Genomic DNA, 22866 nt, shown 5'->3' with positions numbered 1-22866 from the left:
ATAAAACTGTAATAACATTTAGTTATGTTCTGTGCTGCATATTGTACATATAATACTACATATACATAATAAAAGTACATCTCAGCATGTATAATTTGGTGATAAGGAATAACCAAGGAACAGAACAGAAAAGACATAAAGGTACAGTTAAAAAAAAAAAGTGATTTGCATAGTTTTCTGAGACCTTAGATCTAGAGAATTGGTTGAGTGCATTTGAGGCAAATTAGTTTTTTTCTTAATAATTCAAATCTCTACCACTGGTGATATATGAGCAGAGTAGAAGATAATGGAGAACTTTTGATGCTGCTGCATATGTGCTGCAGATATGGGTATGACTTTAATAGTATTATTCAATGGGTTTTAATTTCCATCTTATGTTATGCATTCTATGAATTCTATTTCATCTGTTTATTCTACGACTAATTTCTTTATTGTAAAGCACTTTGTGCTGCATTTCTGATATGAAAGGTGCTACAAATTATAGCAGCTTGTAATTATAATTAAGCATGCCTATAACAGCAGAGGGCAGCATATGCTCAGCATGTGTTGGTTGGCTGGATACATTTCAACGCAGCACAATAAAGACAAACAGATATATAAACTACAGTTAGTGAGAATGCAGTATTACAGAATAATGGGAGTGATTTCAGTAAAAAAAGAGTGTAAGAGTGTAGAGGCAGAATGTAGAGCTTCTTGTTAGCCTGTTACTAGTGTTAAGTGTCTGATATCCGGTTGCCCTGTAGCTCTTACTGGGCGTCAACATGTTCCTAAAACATGTCTGAAATCTATTTAACGCATACCCCGTCTTAGGAAAGGGTTATGTGCAGGTGTTGTTCGGCACTCTGTCATGTGCTTCGTTGGTGTTAAGGAATAGTGGCGATGTATATGCACTTGTGAGGAGCAAAGCCTGAGGCGGGCGTAGACGTGCGTGAGAGAAACGTGTTGACTGGGTTGTGGATTAATGCAGGGGCATGTGTGGTGTTGACCTAGGTGAGACTGACAGTGAGAATGGCGTGCATGGTGAGAGGACTGGAACGTGACCTCGACTGCTGGTAGATAGGTAGACAGTAACGAGCATTCCAGCATTAGTTTCTTACAACTGTCGCACACATGGGGGAGGGTGCCTTTCATTAAGTGAGATTAAATCACATCTAATGCTTCAGCAGCATGTCCCCGAGCCATAAGACCCCCCCCCCCCCCCCCCCCCCCCCCCATCTCCTGCTATAAAAATAGACAAACGCATTTCAGAAAAGATTTGCTCTTTTCGTTGGTGGCGGTTTGACAACCTGTTTTAATGTTTCCAGCAGCTCAACTCGGATGTCACAGCATGTGGGAACAAGAGGACGTGCAAGGCGATGTTTTTGGACGTTGCCCTTTTCCTGATTCCACACCCACCTCCTCTTCACCAGCTCGCGACATGTTCTGAAGCAGTGCTGCTTTGCACCCGTCAGGGCGGATCATCGGTGAGGATTGGTTGAATGTGGCACCGCGGGATCCGCGGCGACAGCCCCGGATAGCGATGGTGGACAACGTCTCGCTCGGAGTAAAACGGGGTGACATCAAGTCCAAAGCAGAAACAGCAAAACCTTCTCCCCCCCCTTGTGATCTCTTTTCTGCTAGTGCTGTTGCACAACAGAGGCAAACGCATGAAAAGAAGGATGAGTCTCACAGAATGATCGGTTCATAAATTAGATTTATTTTTGATACAGTATGTAGTTATACTCATTCCAAACAGTTGTCATTTCATACATGAAATTATCTGATTTTCTGGAAACAAAGTTGTCTTGAGGAAAAACCCTGCACGCCTGAAGCACCATGATTTCGTATAATTTCCAGTATGTACAATTACATATGCTCTTTATTAGTTCTGCTTACAGTACCTCATACTGTACATATGCCACACATACTCCTCTATGAATTCAACTATACGTATGTTTTTCTTCTCACCGTGCACAGGTGGTGAAACCTGAAGCACAGGCACTGAGTCTGTCCCCGTTTCAAAAGAAAATAATACATATTATGTTTTCTGATGCAGAGGTTCAACTGTTTTGGCAAATGTCCAACAACCTCCCCCTACCCTCGATTTTTTTTCATCTAAAATATTTTCATAGAAAAAGATGAACAGCTCATATGACAGACATTTTAAGAATAGGCAATACATTCATTAGAACATAAACCCATGCACATTACAGCAAAGATGTTTTTCTTTTTTTCTCAACAGGCTTTAAAGCCTTTGAGTTTGTTTCTTTTGTTATTTTTTTTTGCACAATCTTGCTGATAGTATTAGGGATAGTCACCGCGTTGACTCTTTGTTGAACATCTTAATGGGTTTGTGAGTGTGCCTACACAGTAACAGTAGAGCTGAAATGCAATGAAGGCAGACAAGGTGCTGATAAACTTCCCCGGTACATTTTTTTTCTTTGTGCAACGACACTCGAGAACCACACTGACAACCTTGAAGGAACAAATGTGAAAGAAAGCGAATGAAGTACTCGTAGTCCTCGTGTGTTTAGTTTGGATTTTCTGCTCTGAAGTTGCAAAACTTGTCTTTGGCAAATAATTCACTGATAGTCTTAGATGTTTACATTCTAATGTAAAAAAAGAAAGAAAAAAAAGGAACGATCCTTTTCAAAAGGAGGCTGTAAATTAACTGTTGTGCTGTTCTTTAAAAGGTGCTATGTGTAATAACTTAAACCAGTATGACAATGTAAACAACTATAAGCTGTGATAACTTGGTTATTATCATTAGCATACATAAATAGACTATTTAAAGCAACAGTGTGTAGGATTTAGTGGACTCCACAAAGAGGAACCACTCCTTATGTAGATATGATGGGCTCATTCTAAGATAACGGAAACACGGCCATTCTTAATTCCAGATGATTATACTCTAATGAAAATGGTTATGTAAACTCCATATCTGCCGATTGATCCCTGTAAATCCTGCACACTGCTCCTTTAACACCTTTGGAGCTGTATTATTCATACTTTCAAAATGCATGCCTGTATTTCTCTTAACTTTGTCACGAATCATATAGCTGCGTGTCCTCATGCTTCATTCCCTTTACAGAAAAAGACAGACATGTCTGAATTCATTTTTTTCCTCTTTGCATTTCTTACCATCCATCATCTGCCATTGCCAGAAACAATCAACGCCAATAGTCTTCATGTGGAGCATTTCTGTTACACTTTGATACCAACTCAAATATAATGTGGCAATGGTTCAAGATGTGAAAATGATACACATAGCACCTTAAATCTACATTCTCCTGTCTCTCTCACACTCACACACACACACACACACACACACACACACACACACACACACACACACACACACACGCACGCACACGCACACACGCGCACACACACACACACGCACACACACTTGACATCAACTAGTCATTGCTGAGCACAGTTTAGCATGCGATAAATCTGCTTATTTCCTGTTGGTTACTGTTGAAAACACCTTCATGCAGCTAATATCTCAGGCACGTGATCGTGGCGGAGACAGACGATAAACTCTGAACGGATCGGCTTCAATAACACTCTTTTCTATCGACCTCTTTTTTAAAGGGTAGTCTTTCTAAAACAGGAAACATGAATGAATTGGAACGGCCATTCCTCTCATGTAAGACGAGTGAGTGTACAGTGAGGTCTTTCCCTTTTCATCCCTCCACTTACTCACAGATACAGTATGAGGAGTAGTACAGGCGTGTACCAAAAGACAATACAAAGCAAAACGGAGATATGGGGGGAAAAAATACTTTTACATTACAGCAGTTCCTCGTAGAAGAGCAGGTATGCCTGAGAGTTGAGTACCCTTGACTCTGGTACCGTCTGAACGGTGGTATCGCTGATGTACACCCACTGGCCCTGGAAGCTGCTGCCGGCTTCCCTCACACCTGAAACACAGACATGTGGACGAGCTGTCAGAGGATGGCTGCGCAATATAAACATAAATAACACTATCCAACAAAGAAGATAGACCTCGCCAAACTAGCATGGAACATTTTAAAGCTTCACAATGTCACAAGGGGACTAAAAGTTGTACAATCCTCCGACTGTGGGCATGGGTGTTATTGTCATGATCTGAAAAATTCTGAATTATTTAAAAAGCAGCACACAGGCAAAAGATAAAGGGTCTTAAAAGAGATCAAGAGGGACAAACTCTGACCTGACAGGTTCCTGTGGTGCGGTTCTATTTTCCTTTGGGGAACACGCACTTTTACATATGCAGCGTAGTGCCCCCCCCGCATTGAGCCACAGTGTTCAACAATCCCATACAGGCTGTAGACGACACGCTCGCCAGCTGCCAGGTTCTAGTAAAAACGAGAAGGACGGTTAGCAAAGAGGATGAAAGTGCAAAAGGAAAGATACTGATATAGAAGTCTCAGGGGGACAGTACAAGCCAAGGACATTCAATACAAACTGGACTACTAGACACCATAGCACAGTCATAGTACAGTCCTGGTCAATATAAAGGTGAGTCCTTTATCAGAAATTTGACAAAGGAGAGAATAATACAATATCAAGTTCACGGATTATAATTTACCTTGCAGGATGCCGAGCAGAATGGAGCAAGATCCAAGATCAGGGGAAAGTCCACATGGCGGTTCACTTTTCTTAAGTTCATCCCTGCCTTGAATTCATAAAAAGAGAGCGGCAGCACTTTAACATAAAGGCCTGGAGACCACAACACAAGTCACATGCTGTCATGGTTTAGTATATATAATATATAGAATTAACATGTCACATGTATGACAATAACACACACTACCGCATCAAATGCAACATTTGACTCTCTGCAGGATGAAATGGAGAGCAAGAAAACACAGCATGTGGCTACTGACCTGATGGAAGCGTTTAAGATGCAATGTGATGACAGGAGGCAGCGAGGAGATCAGGATTTGCTTCCTAGCACTGGTGTAAATCTTCTCCACCTTCTTGTCTGTGCCAACAACACAGAACACACAGAAATGTCAGGTTTAACTGTTGAAACATTAATTCTGTTTTATTCAAACCAACACATTCATGAATCTCAAGCACTGAAAATAACAAATGTTCATTAAAGGATGATAGGAACATCTGGAGCTACAGAAAATACTGACAATAGCAAAACAATAGTGATATTTTGGTCTTTCATTTTGATCCTTGCATAAATTCACTCTTGCTCAGATATGTCCAAGCACACATTGCAACTGATGAACTCAACACGGTAAGTTGTATTATGGCAGAAATATGAGTGTTTGGAGCATAGTGAGCACACCGTCAGAGAGCAAAGAAGTGATTCACGCAGCAGGTGTGGATGGAGAAGTTTCTGTGGATCTTTTCATACTCCAGAGAAAAATCTGGTCATTGCCTGAATCGTAACGGGCAAGAATTCAAGCTGCCCAAGGTTGCCATGTTTCATGTAACTCTTTACAGCCAACTGTCAAGACTACAGGGGATGAGAGTTGAATATTCTAAAGATGGACTTTGTAAGAGTATCTCAAAGCTCCTAAAAGCTCATCCCCTCCCCAGATGATTTGTCTTACCGGCTGAGCTGCTCTTGCGCAGCTGTTTCTGTCTGCGTTCAGTGCAGCTCTCGCACAGCAGCTTGTTGTTGCCCATCAGTAATTCCACCGAGGTGAACTGGTGGAGGCAGGACTGGATGGAGCACTCTTTGGAGCTGGGTGTGTAACTGTGGGACAGAGCCTGGAAAGCCCCCTGGTGGTGGTGCTGATGGTGGAGGTTGTCCCGTGTCTGCGTTTCTCCCTGCTCCTCTGGAGAACAGTGTGTAGAAGGAGAGCAGTCCCCGGAAGTGAACCCGAGGTTGACTTTAGACACCGCAGTAACGAGCTGCTCCACGGCACCACCTTGCCTTGTGGTGGATGACGACGAGGGGGACGAGGCAGAGACGGGCGTCGGGGACGGAGTGAGGGTGGAAGTGGACGATGGGGTAGACATGTGCCCGTGACTGTGGCTGGAGGAGGAGGTGCGTGGAGCCCACTCGCTCTCCGAGGCCTCGCTGTCAGCGTCATTACTGCTGTCCTGAGCACACGAGTCTCTTTCACTACCATCCGATAGGCTGCCGGCAGCGGCCATCTTGCAAACGGAGACGCCACGGGCCGATCCACCAGCTAAGCCCTCCTCCTCTGGCCGCTCCGCACTGCAGCCTGCTCCTTTCTCCTCCAGAGAGCTTGAAGATCTTCTGCTCTGCTGCTTCTGAGGGTAAGAACAGAGACATTAACCCGTTTCACAAATGCAGACGCTCATGGCAGTTTTACATGTTGGTACCACGGTTAAAAAGGATCTTGTTTAATTTCCCTGTAAGAGTTTCTTGCCATCTGACAATTGTTTTGTATGGCTCAAATGTGAATTAAATAATTAACATTGCCAGTAAAGGCATGCGAATGATTCCAATGTTTTTATTTATGACATTTTAACAAGAGATTAGGAATCATTGGCATGAAAAAAAAAGAACAAACACAAAAATGTCTTGATACAAACAGTGAAGAGATCACTTTTCAAACAAGCACTACTCAGTAATTTCTTTCCCATCACACATTTAAAATCAAGGTTGTACTGAATGTCTTTTTAATTTTACATTCAAACCTTCTACTGAGGTTTTCCAATGAAGTTTATAATATCTGTTGTCAGATTTCATGATATCATCCCAATAAAAATAAATAAAAAAAGTGACTGACAGAATTATTATTTTTTTATTAAATCATTTTTCTTCAATGAAATAAAGCGCATGCTTCCCTGTCTGTGTGGCAAGCAGCAAAAGCAAAAAAAGCAAAAATATTTTGAGTTAAATCTTTTTGAAAGGCTAAACCTCAACAAATATGGACTGAAGCAGAATATTCCACGAGATAAAAAAAACTTGAATTTTTGGACTACAACACTCCAGAGTTTTTGGAAAGAATCATACAAATATAACACTGTTCACTAGTCTGTAACCGGTACCGATAATGATATCTTCGCATCATGTTTTTGGAGGGGCTAAAAGGATATTAATGGCTGTGTGTCGCTGCAGAATGAATATAGGGAAAACACCGCTTAGTGTGGTCAAATCTTTATCCGCAACTGTGCACAAATACCACGACTCGGTACAGCCCTACTTTACATACGCATCCCTACCTGTCCACTCAGTTTCCTAGTGTTCCTGTTGACAGAGTTTGTTGCGGAGAGAACCTGGTCACTGTGAGTCACGTGGGCGTCCTGCTCCCGGCTGCCCTTCACCAGCCTACTGGGGTTGGATGGTTTCGATATCTGCGTATGACAAATAAATCATTATGTCTACGTAGGGCTGGGCAATAATTCAATATGATAATTTATCGTCTTTTAATTAAATACTGTGAGGAAATCCTGATACACAACCTAATACACAACCTGATACGCATCTTCTATAATTCATAATAAGGAGCACATACTAACGCAAATTTCTCAGAAAACCTAAAACCGTAACCTAATATTTTAAGGAAATATAATTTTACAATTGTGGTTTAATTTGTACATCACACTTCGCATTACAACTGAGTTCCAGACCATCAACAAACTTAACTCCATCTGGCAACCTTCCAGTCGCAAGCCTCTCCAACCTTTAAGCTCCATTACCCCAGAAAAGAATAGTGCATACAGCTCAGGGCAGGGTTCTCTCTCCATAATAATAATAATAATAATAATGGTGGAAAATGATGTGTTATGGACTACTTTGAACACAAAAGTTGGTTAAAAAAACAGGTGTGTAATTTCAGCCTTTTTCATCCATTCATTCAGGTTTATTGTTCAACTCCTGCATTGTTACACCCAATAACTGTGCTTATTTGTTAAATCAAACTACTGTCTAAATCTAATCACTCTCTATTTGTGAACATGCATCTAAACATAGTGTAGAGCTGGAAGTATTTACACATGTTATAAGCATTGATTTTCTAATTGCAGCAGCTCACCCTCTCCTCTATGATGGGTAAAGAGATGTCTATGAAAGCCTCCTTCACTGTGGAGATCTGAAAGACAAATTAGTATATGTCAGTATATATATATACATATACTGTATATTTATTCAACACCTTTCTAAATAGTCAAAATCATAGCCCGTTCTTAACAGTGAACATCTGCTGGAGATTTTCAACTAGACTGAGAGGAGCTCTGGGAAGCAGCTATTTCCCTGCTTTTTTCCTCTCCAACCCCACACCTGGTGCTTTCTAAATTCAAGGATGTTCATTAGTTTTCATAGTGGCATTTGCTTTGTTAACAACTCTGAGCTCCCATGTGTAATTGTAAATGCCTGCTGCAAACAGTTGGTGTTTGAGCTGGTCCTTGAGGGTTTTTTGTTTTGTTTTTCCTATTGACGTCTGCTTTTTTTTCTCGCCTCAGACTTATTTCTCAGTACATCCTTTTGTCGTGGGTAGCAAAGTACCAAACGAGTTCCCAGGTTGTAACAGCTTACTGCTAACTTGTTGTTTGTTAGCGTCACTTCAGGTCAGTGACAAATATCTATCAATTAACGATGAATGGAGAATGCCAGTGCTGCTGGAAACTACATGGCAATCTATTATGCTTCCTGCAGCAAAATAAAAATAAAATGCGAGGAAAGGTGGGGAAAGGTTACACATAAACTGTATTCAAAAGCAGCTACTATCTAAAGAGAAGGTCGGCTGAAGGTAAATGTGGACTTGTCAAGACCATGCTTTAATGTGTTCCACTGAAGGCATCGCATTGAATTATGCTTCACATAGACCATTCTGTAGTCCGCCCACATACACTTACATGCTCACACTCTTCACACATAATTGTGTTGGTCAGCTCGCCAACAAATATGCGGTCAACGAAGTTCATCTTCACACCTTCCTTTCCATATGCTAGTGGGAAAGAGAGACAGAAGTTTCAGTTGAATAATGTAATGAATAATCTGTCAATCTATTCCACTAAACCATTCTGGTCACTATAATATAATGTTGAAGGTCTGATTCTTCACTGTTAATGGCAATAAAGAGTCAGGTTTAACAAGCTGTTCAGAAAGCACTGCTGAGAATATGAATCAAAATGTGCAGGTAGTTGGGGGTTTATCTAACAAAGACTATACTGTGCACGGTCTTCCATCAAACCACCCTTTGCCTGATTATTAACCGAGGTGTATTTCCAAGAACGGCCACAAGATGGGACTATTGATCTTGGCCATCCAACAACTACAGTTAGTATTCAAACCTTTGACTTGGCGTTTGGTCTCCTCATCTGCTGTCTTTTCTGTGGGATTGTTGAAAGCCTTCAGAATTCCCGCTTTCACCCTCTGGACAACAACAAACGCAAAAATAATATAACGATGCAGTTTTAACGGGATATTCCTTGAAGCAAATGAAACGCATGAATTAACATTAAAATTCATGATGGGGTGTTTTTTTTTTCTTGAATTCTCTCCATTGCATCCATTAGTGAAATATCAAAATGTAGCCTACAGCCCAGTTTGACAGGTGTACCTATTATAAGCATCATTAGTGTAAAATAATTATTGTGCTTGTCGAAAAAATCTCTTAATTAACAGTGCATGTTTGTGTGTGCCTATAAGTTCTTCACAGGGCCCTCTTATTGAAGGTGACATGGTCAGTGAGTGTGTTGATGATAGAGCTGTGAAGAGGCACAGCCACAGTTAAGCACCAATCAATAGATAATTGGCCATGGTCTATGTCTGTGGTCAGACCAGTCAGACCCCATTGTCCCGGGACCCATGCACTGGACTGGCTATTTAGGTCAAAAAGTCCAGTTAATCCCAGCCTCGCCAGCGTGCACCCCACTCAGTCAGCAGTCAAACCAGGCTGAGGCTCCCCGACTAATTAATTACCAGTAACCCCCCAGCCTCTAGCTCCCCCTCCCCAAAGTAACAGCGTGCACTATCCCACACTGAGCAATGGGCTGGGCAAAAGGGTGAGGGGGGTGGAGAGGGTTGCTGGTACAAGGGTGCAGGGGTGGAAACTACAACGAAGACAGGGCGAAGAAGGACAGTCCATGCCCTGAGAGAGTAATACCTACCGTCTCAGCTAATTGGTGATAATTGACTGGGGCCAAATTAGCATATTTAGATCTCTGATACTAATGGCCAATCAACACAAACACTTGGGGCCTCTAAAAGCTTGGTGACACCCACTAGAAAAACTATCAGTCCCCCATTGACTTACTGACTGACACACACACACACACACACACACATACACACACGATAGGTATTAGATGGGTATTTATGAATAACCCAAATGTGCTAATTAAAAAGAATGGATTTATTGAGGATTATGAGGCATAGAATCACAACTGTCAACTTAAAAAAATGTTTTGTCCAGTGTTTGAAGAAGCTATATTAAACAATCCGGGATGCATCCCAACTGTATTATTAGAAAAGTAACTAGTTTAATGTTTGCATCAATTTAAAAAATAATGTGGGCTAAAATGCCACTGTATCTCTGAATGTGGTAGGCTGTGTAAATGAGTTTCTGTGTGAATGAATAGAGGAGGCTGTTAACCCCCCTCCCTTTTTACCTCCTTGATTGGATTGGGAGATGGGCTGATGAGTGAGTGAGTGTGTGTGTGTGTGTGTGTGTGTGTGTGTGTGTGTGTGTGTGTGTGTGTGTGTGTGTGTGTGTGTGTGTGTGTGTGTGTGTGGGAGGGGGCTGTGGGTGACCCTCAAGCACAATGGGACAGCCCTGGAGCTCATTCAGCAGCTGTGGGTTTCCCAAGATCACACAATGATGCCGGTCGTGCCACTTGCAAGTCCCCTAAGTGGCACAACTGTCAGTGTTCACAAGTTTGAATGGGAGCAGGACAGCCCAGCCTGTGGCCCCTCCTGGGTTTGGGGCTGACCACTAAACACACCCGCTCACTTCTCCTCCTTGGTTCACATAGCCACTGGTGGGGCCACAAGGGCAGCTCAGCCCTGCAAAGGGCTGCTGTGGGGTCTCCTAATTGCCCCGTGAATGGTTGGAGGAAGGAGGGTGGAGGATTTCCGTGTACTTGCCAAAAACATGGCACCATAAGGTTAACACACAAAAACTGGCTAGCCAAACAAAAACAAGATATTGGGTTATGAGAGAGCACACAGCCACCCACGAACGCACAGCTGGATGTCTTACATTAGGATTCCACTAGACTAGGATGGCTTTCAAAACAAACATAGAAGTCCAGAAAATCCATTATTGCTGCTTGATTATTATTTTTTTAATACATTTGCCGTGAGTTTTGTGATAAGAATGTTTTCTTATCACAACAGTTTCTGTCCTCACGATTAGCAATTATCTTTTACCAAATGTTCAAAATGCACTTAAGAAGAAACAGGAGTACTCTATAAAGAATTGAAAGACCTTTCTGTAACAAAAAGTAAAACTCAAGCAAACTTTAAAAAAACATGACAAAAGATCCCCAACACCACCAAATATATTCTGGACATGAAAAATGAGTATGTGTACATGTAATCTCACTTTAGTTTCCTCGACTCGGATGGAGTCCAGTAGGTAGTGCAGAAGCTCCTGGCTGTCTTGTTGTTGGTATCCCTTAAAACGTGGAGCTCTGGAAAATAAAAACACATGACAGTTAGGAGCAACAGAAGCTCATGAAAAGAAGGGGAAAGAAAGGACTATGATCTAAGAAACCATGAACAATTTGCCTACAGTCATTTATCATATACGCACACACACTTTGCTTCTTTATTTTAATCAATTATATGATTTATAAATTAGATCCTGTCATGAATATTTGTTCTGTAATTCAACAATTTAAAATGATTCCACAGATTTTCAATCATAACGTATGCTGAAAAGAAGTCTTAAAAAAGGTAGACAAGCGAAAGTGCTCCGCAAAGAACAATGATGATGACGATTATGATGATGATGAGTAGTCAAAACGCGGCTCCACCATGCTGGCAGTAAACTGGGTTGACATTTTGTTCAGCATATTATTGCCCTTTTGTTGGTGGATATCCATCCTGGACATCGCTGCCAAAGCAGTTAGAGGGGAGGCTCTCCTTGGGTCCGTCCCCTGGCTGTCCGCAGTGAGGCAGATGTGCGGACAGATGCCAGGGCCAGATGGGCAGCAAAGGCTAGAGCCAATGCAACCTGTTGGGCCGAGCCAGCCACATAACCACAGGACAGGTTGGTCCGACGGGCACAACACACACTGAGAGGCCACATCACTGATTTGAGAAGCCCTCACTCAAATGTTGAGGACGACTGGAGTGGTAAACTCCTTTAGAGGAGTGGACGTCCTTTACTGGTACTTTGTGTGCACTTTGACACAACAAATATAGCCATTACCACTTTTTTATTTATTATTCTAGCATTCAGAGCATTTGGTAGCCCATCATTAATGCCATTCATAATCCTGTTCAATTCAAAAGAATCCTCCCTCTGAGTCAAGCTGGCATGTGGCACAAGAATGGTTGTCCGTGGTTGGGGGAGAGATGGCCAACCACCTGCCTTCAACACAGGTCATAACCAGGAGGTCTGGAGGAGCCTTAAGCTGCCCCCCCCCCCCCCCCCCCCCCCACCCACCCACCCCAAATTACAGACACGACCTCTGTCTCTTATGTCCTTTTCGTGCAGACACATGGGTATGGGGGGGTGGAGGGGGTGAGGTTGGGAGAAAGCGCATATGTCATGTATTTGCCAAACCTAAATGTGAACCGCGTGTGAAGGAATTTTTCCATCTTGTTTGACTAAGTAGTCTGTCGACCCCCCCAAGAGAGACACAGAGAGAGGAATATAAAGCGAAACAGGAAAGGAGATGAGTGAGACAGATAAAGAGTGAGAGAGAGACAGAGAGAGAAGTATAGAGGGAAAAAAAATGAAAAGGTTGGTTGGGATCAGTGGGAACGAGGAGGTCTGGAAGCTCATCCCAGTGGAGAAAAGCAGAAGGGCCCTGTAGCGCTGCTCTCAATCTGGCCAATGCAAACAGCTGCGGTGCTAACACAATTAATAGCCGGATGAGTTAGTACCAGACACAAGGCCACACAAGCTCCCCCCCAACACACACACACACACACACACACACACACACACACACTGTATGAGCAACACAATGCACACGCACACAGCTCATATATAAAATTCATCAAGCATTTACTCACACATTGGCATAAAAACATGTAACAATGACTCAATGATTTAAAATCTGTTCATACAATGTGCTGTAAAACAAATAATACACGCACTTCTGAACTTGGCTTGGTGACGCCCATTCTACGTTTCATCCAGTGACCTAACTGATTGTATCTTAACTGTAGCTTCAATTCAGTCATATTCATGAATGCTATATCATGAGATATTGGTGTATTTTAATGCTAGTAAGCCAATAATAATGTGAAAATTATACAGCATCTTAGCATCTATTGACCTCTGGTCGTTCCCTTTTAGTCTCCTTCCTTTCAACTATTGCCATACATACATTGTGAAACTGTTGATGCCTGGTTTGCATTTGGTTTGTTGCATGTTGCAGAGCCAAGCACACAATGAGTTGGTATAATGTATGTAGACAATGAATTTATTAAATTACATTTTTCCTATTTTGGATACAAAGGGGTCATCAACAATCCTTATTTTCAGGTTTCCTAACATTCATTGGTGAATGGATTCTAATCTTCAAGTGGCCAGTATTTCAGAACTAGGTGTAACTATCTCTAATTAAGTGTAGGTCATGCTAACAGGAGCTAAATTGGCTCTGTTGACTTCTGTGTTAAGTAGGTAACCTCTAACCTCAATTCACAATCTGAGGTGGGATTCAAATTAATCTGGATTTGGCATAAAATGTATCCAGCTTCCTGCCTTAAAAAAATAAGAAGCATTTTTTCAATGTAATGTCCAAATCTTCAGGATCAGAACTCTTTGGATGAGATCAGAATCCAAATTCAATCCAACAAATATAAGACTATCCAACCGAGAGATGATTTTGAATTAGCCCAAGATTATAAAGTTGGAACCATATGCGCGAAAACCAATATTTGCTATATTACTTGTATCAATATATTCTTCCACCTGAAAGAGGTCTTCCTCCTGAGCAGACCAGTATGCCAGTCCTGCCTCTTTGTGTCTTTGTGTGAAATGCATGTGTGCATGCAGATGCATGTGTGTCCTGGATGCCAGAGCACAAGATGGAATCTATTGTTGTCCTCTGAAATTTCTATCAGGGATGTCGGGCTTCTCATGAAGGCTCATCATGGATGAAGCAGAGAGCCGGCATACTTTTCATTTTTTTTTGCAATACATAAAAGTGTCCAGTGGCCATCCTGAAAATTGGATCAGTCATTGAAAGAAGCAGGTGTAAATGAATGCCTCTGTGTGGCCTTTTTGTTCAGCTCGTGCATTAGATATGTATAGAGAGTGTATCCCATTCTCAATAAATAGTAGCCATAGACAGGCTGTGTGAAAACCACTGTCGCTGACCCAAGACTCCAGGTGTCCAGTAGATCAATATATGAGACTTTAATAAAAAGAGGCAGGCTGTGGGGTACTCAGCTGGTTGATGTTGAATGCATATACACATATGCACAGTCGGAAAAACACATATGCTGTTGGGCTTCCCCCTGAAAGATGATGAGGTGAGATCTATAAAAAACATTGCGTTTCATAGTTGTGTAGATATCAGTGGAGATGGAAAAAAAAAAAAAAACAGAAGGTCTGGCAGAAGGGGGCTGTAAAATGTGAAATAATGAAGGAACAAATAGTTGAATCTTCATATTGAACAGCAAAATCTGGAAGAATTAAAAAAAAAATTACTCTGGAACAGCATGTACAAATCTGGGCTCAACAGGGCTCCAGTGTTGCACATAAACCCCCGCCAGAGCCAGATATCCTTATTAACCTGCCCATCAACAACAACATACTTGGGAAGACAGTGAAAGAGAAATGGAAAAGCGCTCTGGGCCTCCACAGGCCAAGGGCAGGTTGAAACCTCTTGGACTGACAAGAGCTTGCGGTGAGAAGAGGATGATAGGCTGTAAAAGAGGTCAGTCAAATAGAGAAAAATGTCATTGTAAACGGGAGCAGTTCTTGAACCTGTCCTTTCAGCTGAAAACTTTAGGTCTGACTGACTATAGATGAGTTGCAGTGTGGAGGAGTCTATTAGAGAAGTGTGTGATAATTCAGGCTAGTTCAAAATGCAATCACGTACACTTTGCGGATGTGAAAGGGAATGACATAAATGAATGAATCCTTGAAAGTACAAAACTCCGGTTCTTCCATAGAAATCAGAAAAAGCAGCTGAAATCATGATGATCGTCTTTGATTCATCAAAAGTTTATTTTAAATTGTAAAAAACAACAACGGTTGCACCAAAAAAATGTAGAAGCTCCATTCATAACATTCATATTCAAATTCTAAATAAATATTAGAATACTGTGCACATTTCCCCCCATGTTTAACCCAGTTTTTCTGTACAGTTGCAGATAAAGATAAGATAAACGCAATACTAATCAGTTAGTTGCCCAGAATAAATATAGCACACACCGAATCTCTCAATGAGCCGCCCACAGCCACGCTGCACACAGTCTTTTGTACAGTATACTGGTCCAACAACATCTACGCTGTGGATTTTCAAACTCTTTCTTCAGGTGGGTTAAGATGTTAAGATGAACGTTTATGTTAGCATTCGGTTTCTTCAAAGAGGTACATTTTTTAAATTGTAATTGTGATATAAAGAAGCAAAAGAAAACCTTTAAACTAGAAAAAGAGAAATATAATATATAATAAAAGAAAGAATCATGTTTTGAGTGGAGTACCCCTTTTCTTTTTCTAATACTATGATTTAAAAAAAAATCAAAATACCATGGTCGCCTACCACAACCTTGTGGTATCTTTTCAGTCTCAACATCGCTGCTAATGTTCATCACAGCCTGGTCGAGATGAAAAGAATTGACATTCTTTAGGTAATATTAAAGGGAAGATACTCCAATCTCAAAGATATTGAATTTGCTATAATAAATTTGAAAAAGTGCTTGCTAACCCGAAAAGGCCTTAATAAAAGTATAAATATAAGTGTACCATATTGGGCAATGGGTGCTGCTGAGGCTAACAGTCATATCTCTCTATTCAAATGCACATCAGTGGAATAGATTAGCCCTACTTGATATTAGACGCGTATGAATGCATAAAGGTGTGTGCAATGCTTACTGTCTCAATGCACAATTGCCTGCATGTGTGTTGCAGGCTGAGGTGGTACCAGGTGAGGTGACAGCCCCCAACACACACACACACACACACACACACACACACACACACACACACACACACACACACACACACACACACACACACACACACACACACACACACACACACACACACACACACACACACACACACACACACACACACACACACACACAAAGAGACCTTTCTGATAAAAGCTAGGTACCAGAATAACTGTCAAAGCCGCACCAGAGACGTACCCAGTCATCCAATGTCAAATGCCCTGGTCACCCACCTGCACATCTACACGCACACACACAAAGGGTGGACCCAACCAGCAGTGTACCATGCTCAAACAGGAATCCAGCCAACCAAACATTCACACTGTTCATAAAAGAGAACAAAACAACCGCTCAGTTAACTAAAGTAGGACCGTTGCTGTCGGTCACATGGCTTGTTAGACCTTGCTCTGGATCAAATGCGACACAGGTGGCACAGCAGCGTGGCAAGTAGCAGAAATAGTAACAAATAGGTAGCTGCTGCTACACATTTAATAAGGTACGGTGCCTGTAGTGGGTTTTGTGTATATTGAACTTGGGAGTGCATGAAAGGCATTCGGCTGTGACCAGGTGCTACCTGGGTATGGCTGGTTAAAGTGGTCACCACCTCACCACAGTGAGGGGATGAAAACAGGTGAAAGCTGTGTTGTAAACTGGGGTTGTGATGATGGATAAATGCAATACTTAAAAAATAATGACACCGATTGACAACTTCACTGACATTAGGAATAAAATATATAAATACAGAGTCTGAACTTAGTGTAGCACCTTACTTCTGGCAGAGCTGGTTGAAAAGGATCTTGGGATTGATCGGGCCTTTCCCTGGTTCTTTCATGTTCTGGAGGAAGAGAAACATGGCGGCAGTCAGGGGATCTGGACTGGGCAGCGTGACCGTCAACGGACTCTGGAATAAAAAGAGACCAAATAGTTGATAGTTAGAGTTGATAAATTAGTAAGCAATTTTTTTTTTTTTTAAATAGGGTCAGAAATACAATGAGGGAAATATGTTTATAAAGAAGTTTCAAATGTCCTTCATAAATCACTTATTAGCTTTCATGGGAAAGTTCAACGATAAAATTACCATTTGTATATCAATTAATTATCCTGTATTAAGCTTGGATTCTTGAAGAAAACAAGAAAAAAGTCTTGATGAAATGAAGTAAATGGGGTTTAACAACAGTGAAACTATATCAGAACACCAATTAACAGCTTTCCCACAACAGTCTAATCCAAGTCACATAGTGTATATCCAGTCATATGCTCACTACTTCCCAAACACATGCATCTTTGCTAAAACCTCACTATTAACACTAAAAATCCTAATGCATGCGCAGGCAATTACCTGCACCCCACTGACCCATTACAAGAACCAACCCACACAGCCCGACCCACAAAAACATATGTTAATCTAGTTTGGAGAAGCTGATGGCTTTAGCAGAGTAGAATAAATAGATGTCAGACTGTACCACATTGGTATCACCGGTGGGGCTGATCCTCAATTTATACCCTTTGTCCTTCACTTCCTGGATGAGGTCGATGAGCATGTGCGTCTGAGACAGGTTCTGTGGGACGAACAGAATTATCGTGAGACTGTTTTACAAACGTGCCATTAACATTTGTTTTATCCTGAATGGTAAAGAGATTGTTCATAAGATCAACCAATGTGGAGCAGATAAATACTATTCATGAAATCATTGGATCGTCACAGGCACTGATTTTACTATTCATCAAATGAAAAGACCCAACAACAAGATTTTGTGGACTAGATAGAAAAGAAGCTATAATCCTTCAAAGGCAAAACAAACTGTATTGATACTTAGCTGGTGGGGATCTAATGTGGTCAATTAAAATGATCTTGTTAATTATTATCTCCATTGAAGTAGGATCTAGAAAACTTGTGGGGAGTTCATTATTCTTAAAGAGGCTTTCGAATCTATCCATGATCGGTGATGTAGAGAAGCTCCTCGTTGAGGAGACGAGCTTGAAGCCATCATTGTCCCTTCATGTGAGCGAAACATCTTTTCCTTCCTTTCAAGAGATATTTGTTTTGTCACATCCTGGCAATGAAGACAGTTGCTATGGAAAAACGCACAATGGGGCTGGAATTGTGAACGCAGACACAGCTCATCCTCTGGCAATTATGTGTTTTCACCAAAAAGATTGCAATTTTCAAGGAGACAATACAAACAGACCGGGAGAGGGAGGGAACGGCATGTAAAGCACGCTCACTCACATTTCAAATCAACGAGTAAGGCCCTGAGTAAGTTTAACAAAATGGCGGAAAAAAACAGCTTCATTGTTGAAGAGGCACGTTGGTTTGCAGTCACCATGACACGACCAGAGAAAGACTGGGGGGGCTCTATAGTCGTGTTGTATGGTGAACATGCTCTGCACCAACTGAGTGCCACTCATGTATGGGAAGGTGAGCGTGTCCAAGCCGGCACTGCATTTACTGCTGCATTGAATATACTTCAAAATGACCTCAAGGCCAAGCCTGTTTACACTCAGTCATTGTAAGACAGTAATCAGGTTTACTATAGGCCAGACTCCTCAGAAGCAGCACTTGAGGAGCGTGTCCACATTGTATAGGCATACATATTCATATAATCTTGTTCGAATGGAAATCCCTGTGAGTCATTAGGCTACCATAGGGTCTCTTGAGATAGAGCAATGACTTGTAAGCAGGTTATGTGCGGTGTGAAAGCCACCTTAAAATAATGTGATCACGCTTCAGATTGACACCTTTAATCACATCTTCTTCTGTTATTTCATTTATTCTGACTAAAAAGTGTAATATAACTACACCATATTTCCTATTAGTTTCTGCCCCAACAGTATAGACACGTTTGAACTGACTCATAGTACCAACCTGCATAACAGCATTGAAGAAGCAGGTGTTTCCAAGATTATTTATGCCTTTGACTGGGACCAAGGTGCTGTTGGCGGCTGGGCCCTTGCCTTTGGACAAGTCAGCATAATCTGATGGTTCCTCTTGCAGCTTGATGAGCTTGGGTGATGCTCCTGGAACAAAGACAAACAAAACAGGTCAGTTATACATAGTAGGGGAAACACAAAAACAGTGCGTGAGCTATCTTTCAAATTGACAAAACATTCAGTTTCTAAACACTGATTTGGCTTTCGCTTTAAGGCTATGTCTGGATAATAACAATTGGCAGCCAAGCTTAAAGATAGAGCTACGATGGTGGCCATTTGTTTGGGATTGATGGTAAAAGTTGGCCTCAGATACAGAAATCATTGGGCCTAGCCTTGAAGCGAGACTGAGGCTGGGAGCAGGGTGCTCGGATGGCAGCTGGAAGGAAAGCTGGGTCATTTGGGAAAGCAGATGACAGCTGTAGTAGTTTCCGCTGGTTAGTGAGGAAGGGGTGGGTGGGGGCTGGAGTTGGAGAGATGGCTCTTCAGAGCCAGCTGTTACTCCTGATCACCAATGAAAACTAAACTTAAACAGAAACACAGACACAGATGGTCAGAATCTGACACTGACATATAGATGGCCTCCTTGCGACAAACTAGAATCGGTAGTGTAGCTGTGCAAGCTGAAAGCGTGCCAGCAGGAAACAAAAAAAGGCCACACCATGACGACTCAATAGCAATAACGGTGTTAGGACACATGCTGGCAGTTACTGATTCACTAACTAGTGAGGAATCCTGGAAATTGAGGGGTATGTGAGGGTTCAAGCCCTTATGCACAAAATGTGCTAATTTAAAAGGGAAAGAGGTGAAATGGGGCAAAATTCAGCAAGTTTAAAGGACGTAAACCCTGCCATTTTGGGTGTGTCATAATTGTCAAAAGAGACCATCATCATACAGTGTTTTTGTTTGTTGTTTTTTTGCCACTGAGCCATTTAATATTAAGTATCTCATGATAGACTCCCTCTTAATTTTCACATTCAGCCTACATATTCACATAGCACACTTCAAGTCCAATAAGTAAGAAAAACAACCAGCGATAAAAAAGAGAAAAACTGAAAACGGGTTCATATGACATGAATTACCTTTGTTGCAAAATCGGCTGTTCAATAGGACTGCAAAGGATTAGGCCATATTTTCAAACCTTGCTGCCAGAAAGAGTCATGCTCTGAAGGTTTTTGGAGTTTTTATGGAGTGGACAATTGCTTTCTGAAAAAATAACTTACTGAATTATGTTTTTTTTTTTTTTGTTCTGCCACACATATATGGCTGGAGTGCCAGCGCAATTGTATTGTAAAATATTCCCTTTGGCAATTTTAAATAACATTGTAAGTAGTAAAATATTTTAAAATGTTATTTTTCAGTCAAGGTTACTGTTCATCATTGAAACATCTAATTTATATAATATATGTATATTTTGCATTTATTTAAATATCAATTTTGCATTTTTGTATTCTTTTCTGAAGAACATTTTCCAAAGTCCTTCATAAAGTTTGATTTCTACATTTCCAGAAAGGTTGAAAGCAACTTTTCAACAAGATTCTTTATGCAATTTTAGCAATATGGGGCAACAAAACAGCCAAGGATGGCCAGCTACATTGTTGGCGAGTCACCATTGAAAGCGCTGCGCATTGGCGTAGTTGTGTTGTTAAATTGTATACTGAGAGCTGGCTAATGATATTTGTTTAAGATGGAACGGAATAGGGTGAAACAATACCATACGATTGGTTGATGCCTTACCATATCATTGGAGCGCTGGTCTCAAGCGAAAAAGCTGAGGCCAGCACAACTTTGATTGCCAGCGCATTGCACCCTTCACATAGTGACAAATGTCAGGTGTTAGCTTGCTTGTAGTGTCAACAGATTTTTTTCTCTAAAGTCTCTAAAGTTTCAACTGTTGGAGCATCTTTGAATGCACCAAAAAGAGGAGCTTGCAATACACAACAATAGCTGCCCAATTGTAAATTGTCACACATTTTTATGTTGATTAGAATATTAGAGCAAAATGTCCAATTCTTACAGGGACTGACAGCAGTATCTTAACCTAGCCTACGGGCTGTAGTGAAATCAACTAAATGCACAAAAAGAGTTTAGTCCATGCACTTCACTCATAAGCCAGTGAAGAGAGCGGGCTTGCAGCGAGGTCACAGACCTGAACCTGCTTATGCCCAAACTAAGGAAATTCAATTGAACCGTAAACAGTCATAATCATTCTAATAACCTGCACCTTTGCACTCACCGTCTCTTCTCCTAAAAAATGCAATGGCCTTGCCCTTGAACACATTCAATTCATAGAACCACTCTGTGTGCAATGCATTTATTGCAAAGCTATTCAACCTGCAGCAGTAGTAACTCCACGGCTGGCCGCTACCCCGCAAGCTTTTCCTCTACAAGGCCAAGGACATTAGTGGAATGTTAACCATGGTCTTTTTCACTCATGGCCTGGCAATTTGCATTTTATACTCAATCAAATTCCACTCAAAGAAATGGGGGTAAAAGGGCGACTTCTCTGTTGAACAGATTTAGGCGAACCACCACACATACACACACCTACAGTACATAGTCTCTAGGTCTGCTGCATTATTATATTTTTCTTGGCTGCACCAACCGTGTTGCTTTAAATTTATATTTATTTAACCAGAAAAAAATTTTCAACCCTACTGAGAAAATGAAGTGCGCGTTTTGAGGTTGAAGTTTTGGGACTAGGAAGGGCAGAGGTTCAGCTTGTCCAGACTAAATGCTTTTGTGGCGCTTTACCCAGTGGTGCTAAATGCATCTGGTCCTCTGAGCTAGCAACATCTGGAGTCCTATTTCCATCTTCCATAGGCCACAATAAGGGAGCTCCCATATGTCAACACAAACTACGCTTGGAAAACAAGTAGAGATGGGGAAAGACTGCATATCCTGCTCAGGAAAACAAACTGTGCATTTCTGGATTTGGTACGAGACTGAGAAGGTGTGAAGAGATGTGTTGACGCAAGTGTGAACAACCAAGCAAAAGGGAGAGTAATTGAGAGAAAGAAAGAGTGTGTAAATCTGTGGATCTACTTGTGGTGTTTGTGAGAAGATCCACAATAATCAACAGACGTAATGCAACTTAAGTGTAAGAGCTGCGACTGGCACTTCAGCTGAGAGGGAGCAGAGGAATGAGAAAACTAACTGGGCGGAATGGGGATGCCGATAGACACACTCTGCATCTGGGACCGTCACCCAAGGTAAACAATGTTCAGGGAGCCATCTGGTTGTGACTGGGGGGGGGAGTGAGGCAGTGGGATGTGGGAGAGGGGGCAGTGGGTGGAGGGAAGGGTTGCAACGAGCACAAGCATATGGAAAAGCAGATTTTTCCTCTCCCTGCAGCAGTCGGCGAAGGCAAATGTCAGCATGCGCTGCGTCCACGCTTGACTGTGCTGCACTGGGCACCACCACCTGGCCCTCCTTGCTCAGCCACCGAGTATGGGCAGCAGTGACACTGTGTAGCCTTTCCCCAGGGTGGAGGAAAACATCACGGTGCTCAGGATTGTCCACATGCATGCATATACACCAACACCTCCTGCACTCCCTGCTCTTTTTCACACGAGAGATACACAAAGAAATATGGGCTTTCAGAGATCAGCACTTGCAAAAAACACACACTTTAAGCTAAACTGAAATGTGTTTTCATTGTTTTGCCATTTTGTTGTGCTGAAACAAGGCCAACACCAGGCCTCCTGTAAGACATTTCAAGCTCTTGA

The 22866-nt window shown here is 41.7% G+C and overlaps 2 protein-coding genes across 3 annotated transcripts in view; both read right to left on the bottom strand.

The window, feature by feature from the left end:
- Positions 1-22866, bottom strand: part of pnisr (PNN-interacting serine/arginine-rich protein) — a 157996-nt gene that overhangs the window by 9454 nt on the left and 125676 nt on the right. The gene's annotated exons all lie outside the window — the stretch shown is intronic.
- The window catches only part of usp45 (ubiquitin specific peptidase 45), a 28479-nt gene continuing 7288 nt past the window's right edge, over positions 1676-22866 (bottom strand). The window contains exons 6-18 of one of the 2 annotated variants that reach the window (XM_084026489.1): positions 19077-19228; positions 17674-17769; positions 16981-17111; positions 11451-11538; positions 9196-9277; positions 8758-8849; positions 7938-7994; positions 7126-7257; positions 5538-6207; positions 4854-4951; positions 4556-4642; positions 4178-4322; positions 1676-3905 (exon numbers count right to left, since the gene is read on the bottom strand). In XM_084026489.1, coding sequence (XP_083882615.1) covers positions 3775-3905; positions 4178-4322; positions 4556-4642; positions 4854-4951; positions 5538-6207; positions 7126-7257; positions 7938-7994; positions 8758-8849; positions 9196-9277; positions 11451-11538; positions 16981-17111; positions 17674-17769; positions 19077-19228 — 1961 coding nt within the window. In that variant the 3' untranslated portion in view covers positions 1676-3774. The remainder of the gene's footprint in view (positions 3906-4177; positions 4323-4555; positions 4643-4853; positions 4952-5537; positions 6208-7125; positions 7258-7937; positions 7995-8757; positions 8850-9195; positions 9278-11450; positions 11539-16980; positions 17112-17673; positions 17770-19076; positions 19229-22866) is intronic. The other variant, XM_084026490.1, reaches the window with a different exon arrangement.

Source organism: Eutrigla gurnardus (genome assembly GCF_963514095.1).
Source record: "Eutrigla gurnardus genome assembly, chromosome: 14".
In the NCBI taxonomy this organism is placed as follows: Eukaryota; Metazoa; Chordata; class Actinopteri; order Perciformes; family Triglidae; genus Eutrigla; species Eutrigla gurnardus.
Note: the sequence above shows the minus strand (reverse complement) of the source record. Positions and strands in the feature narration are given on the sequence as shown.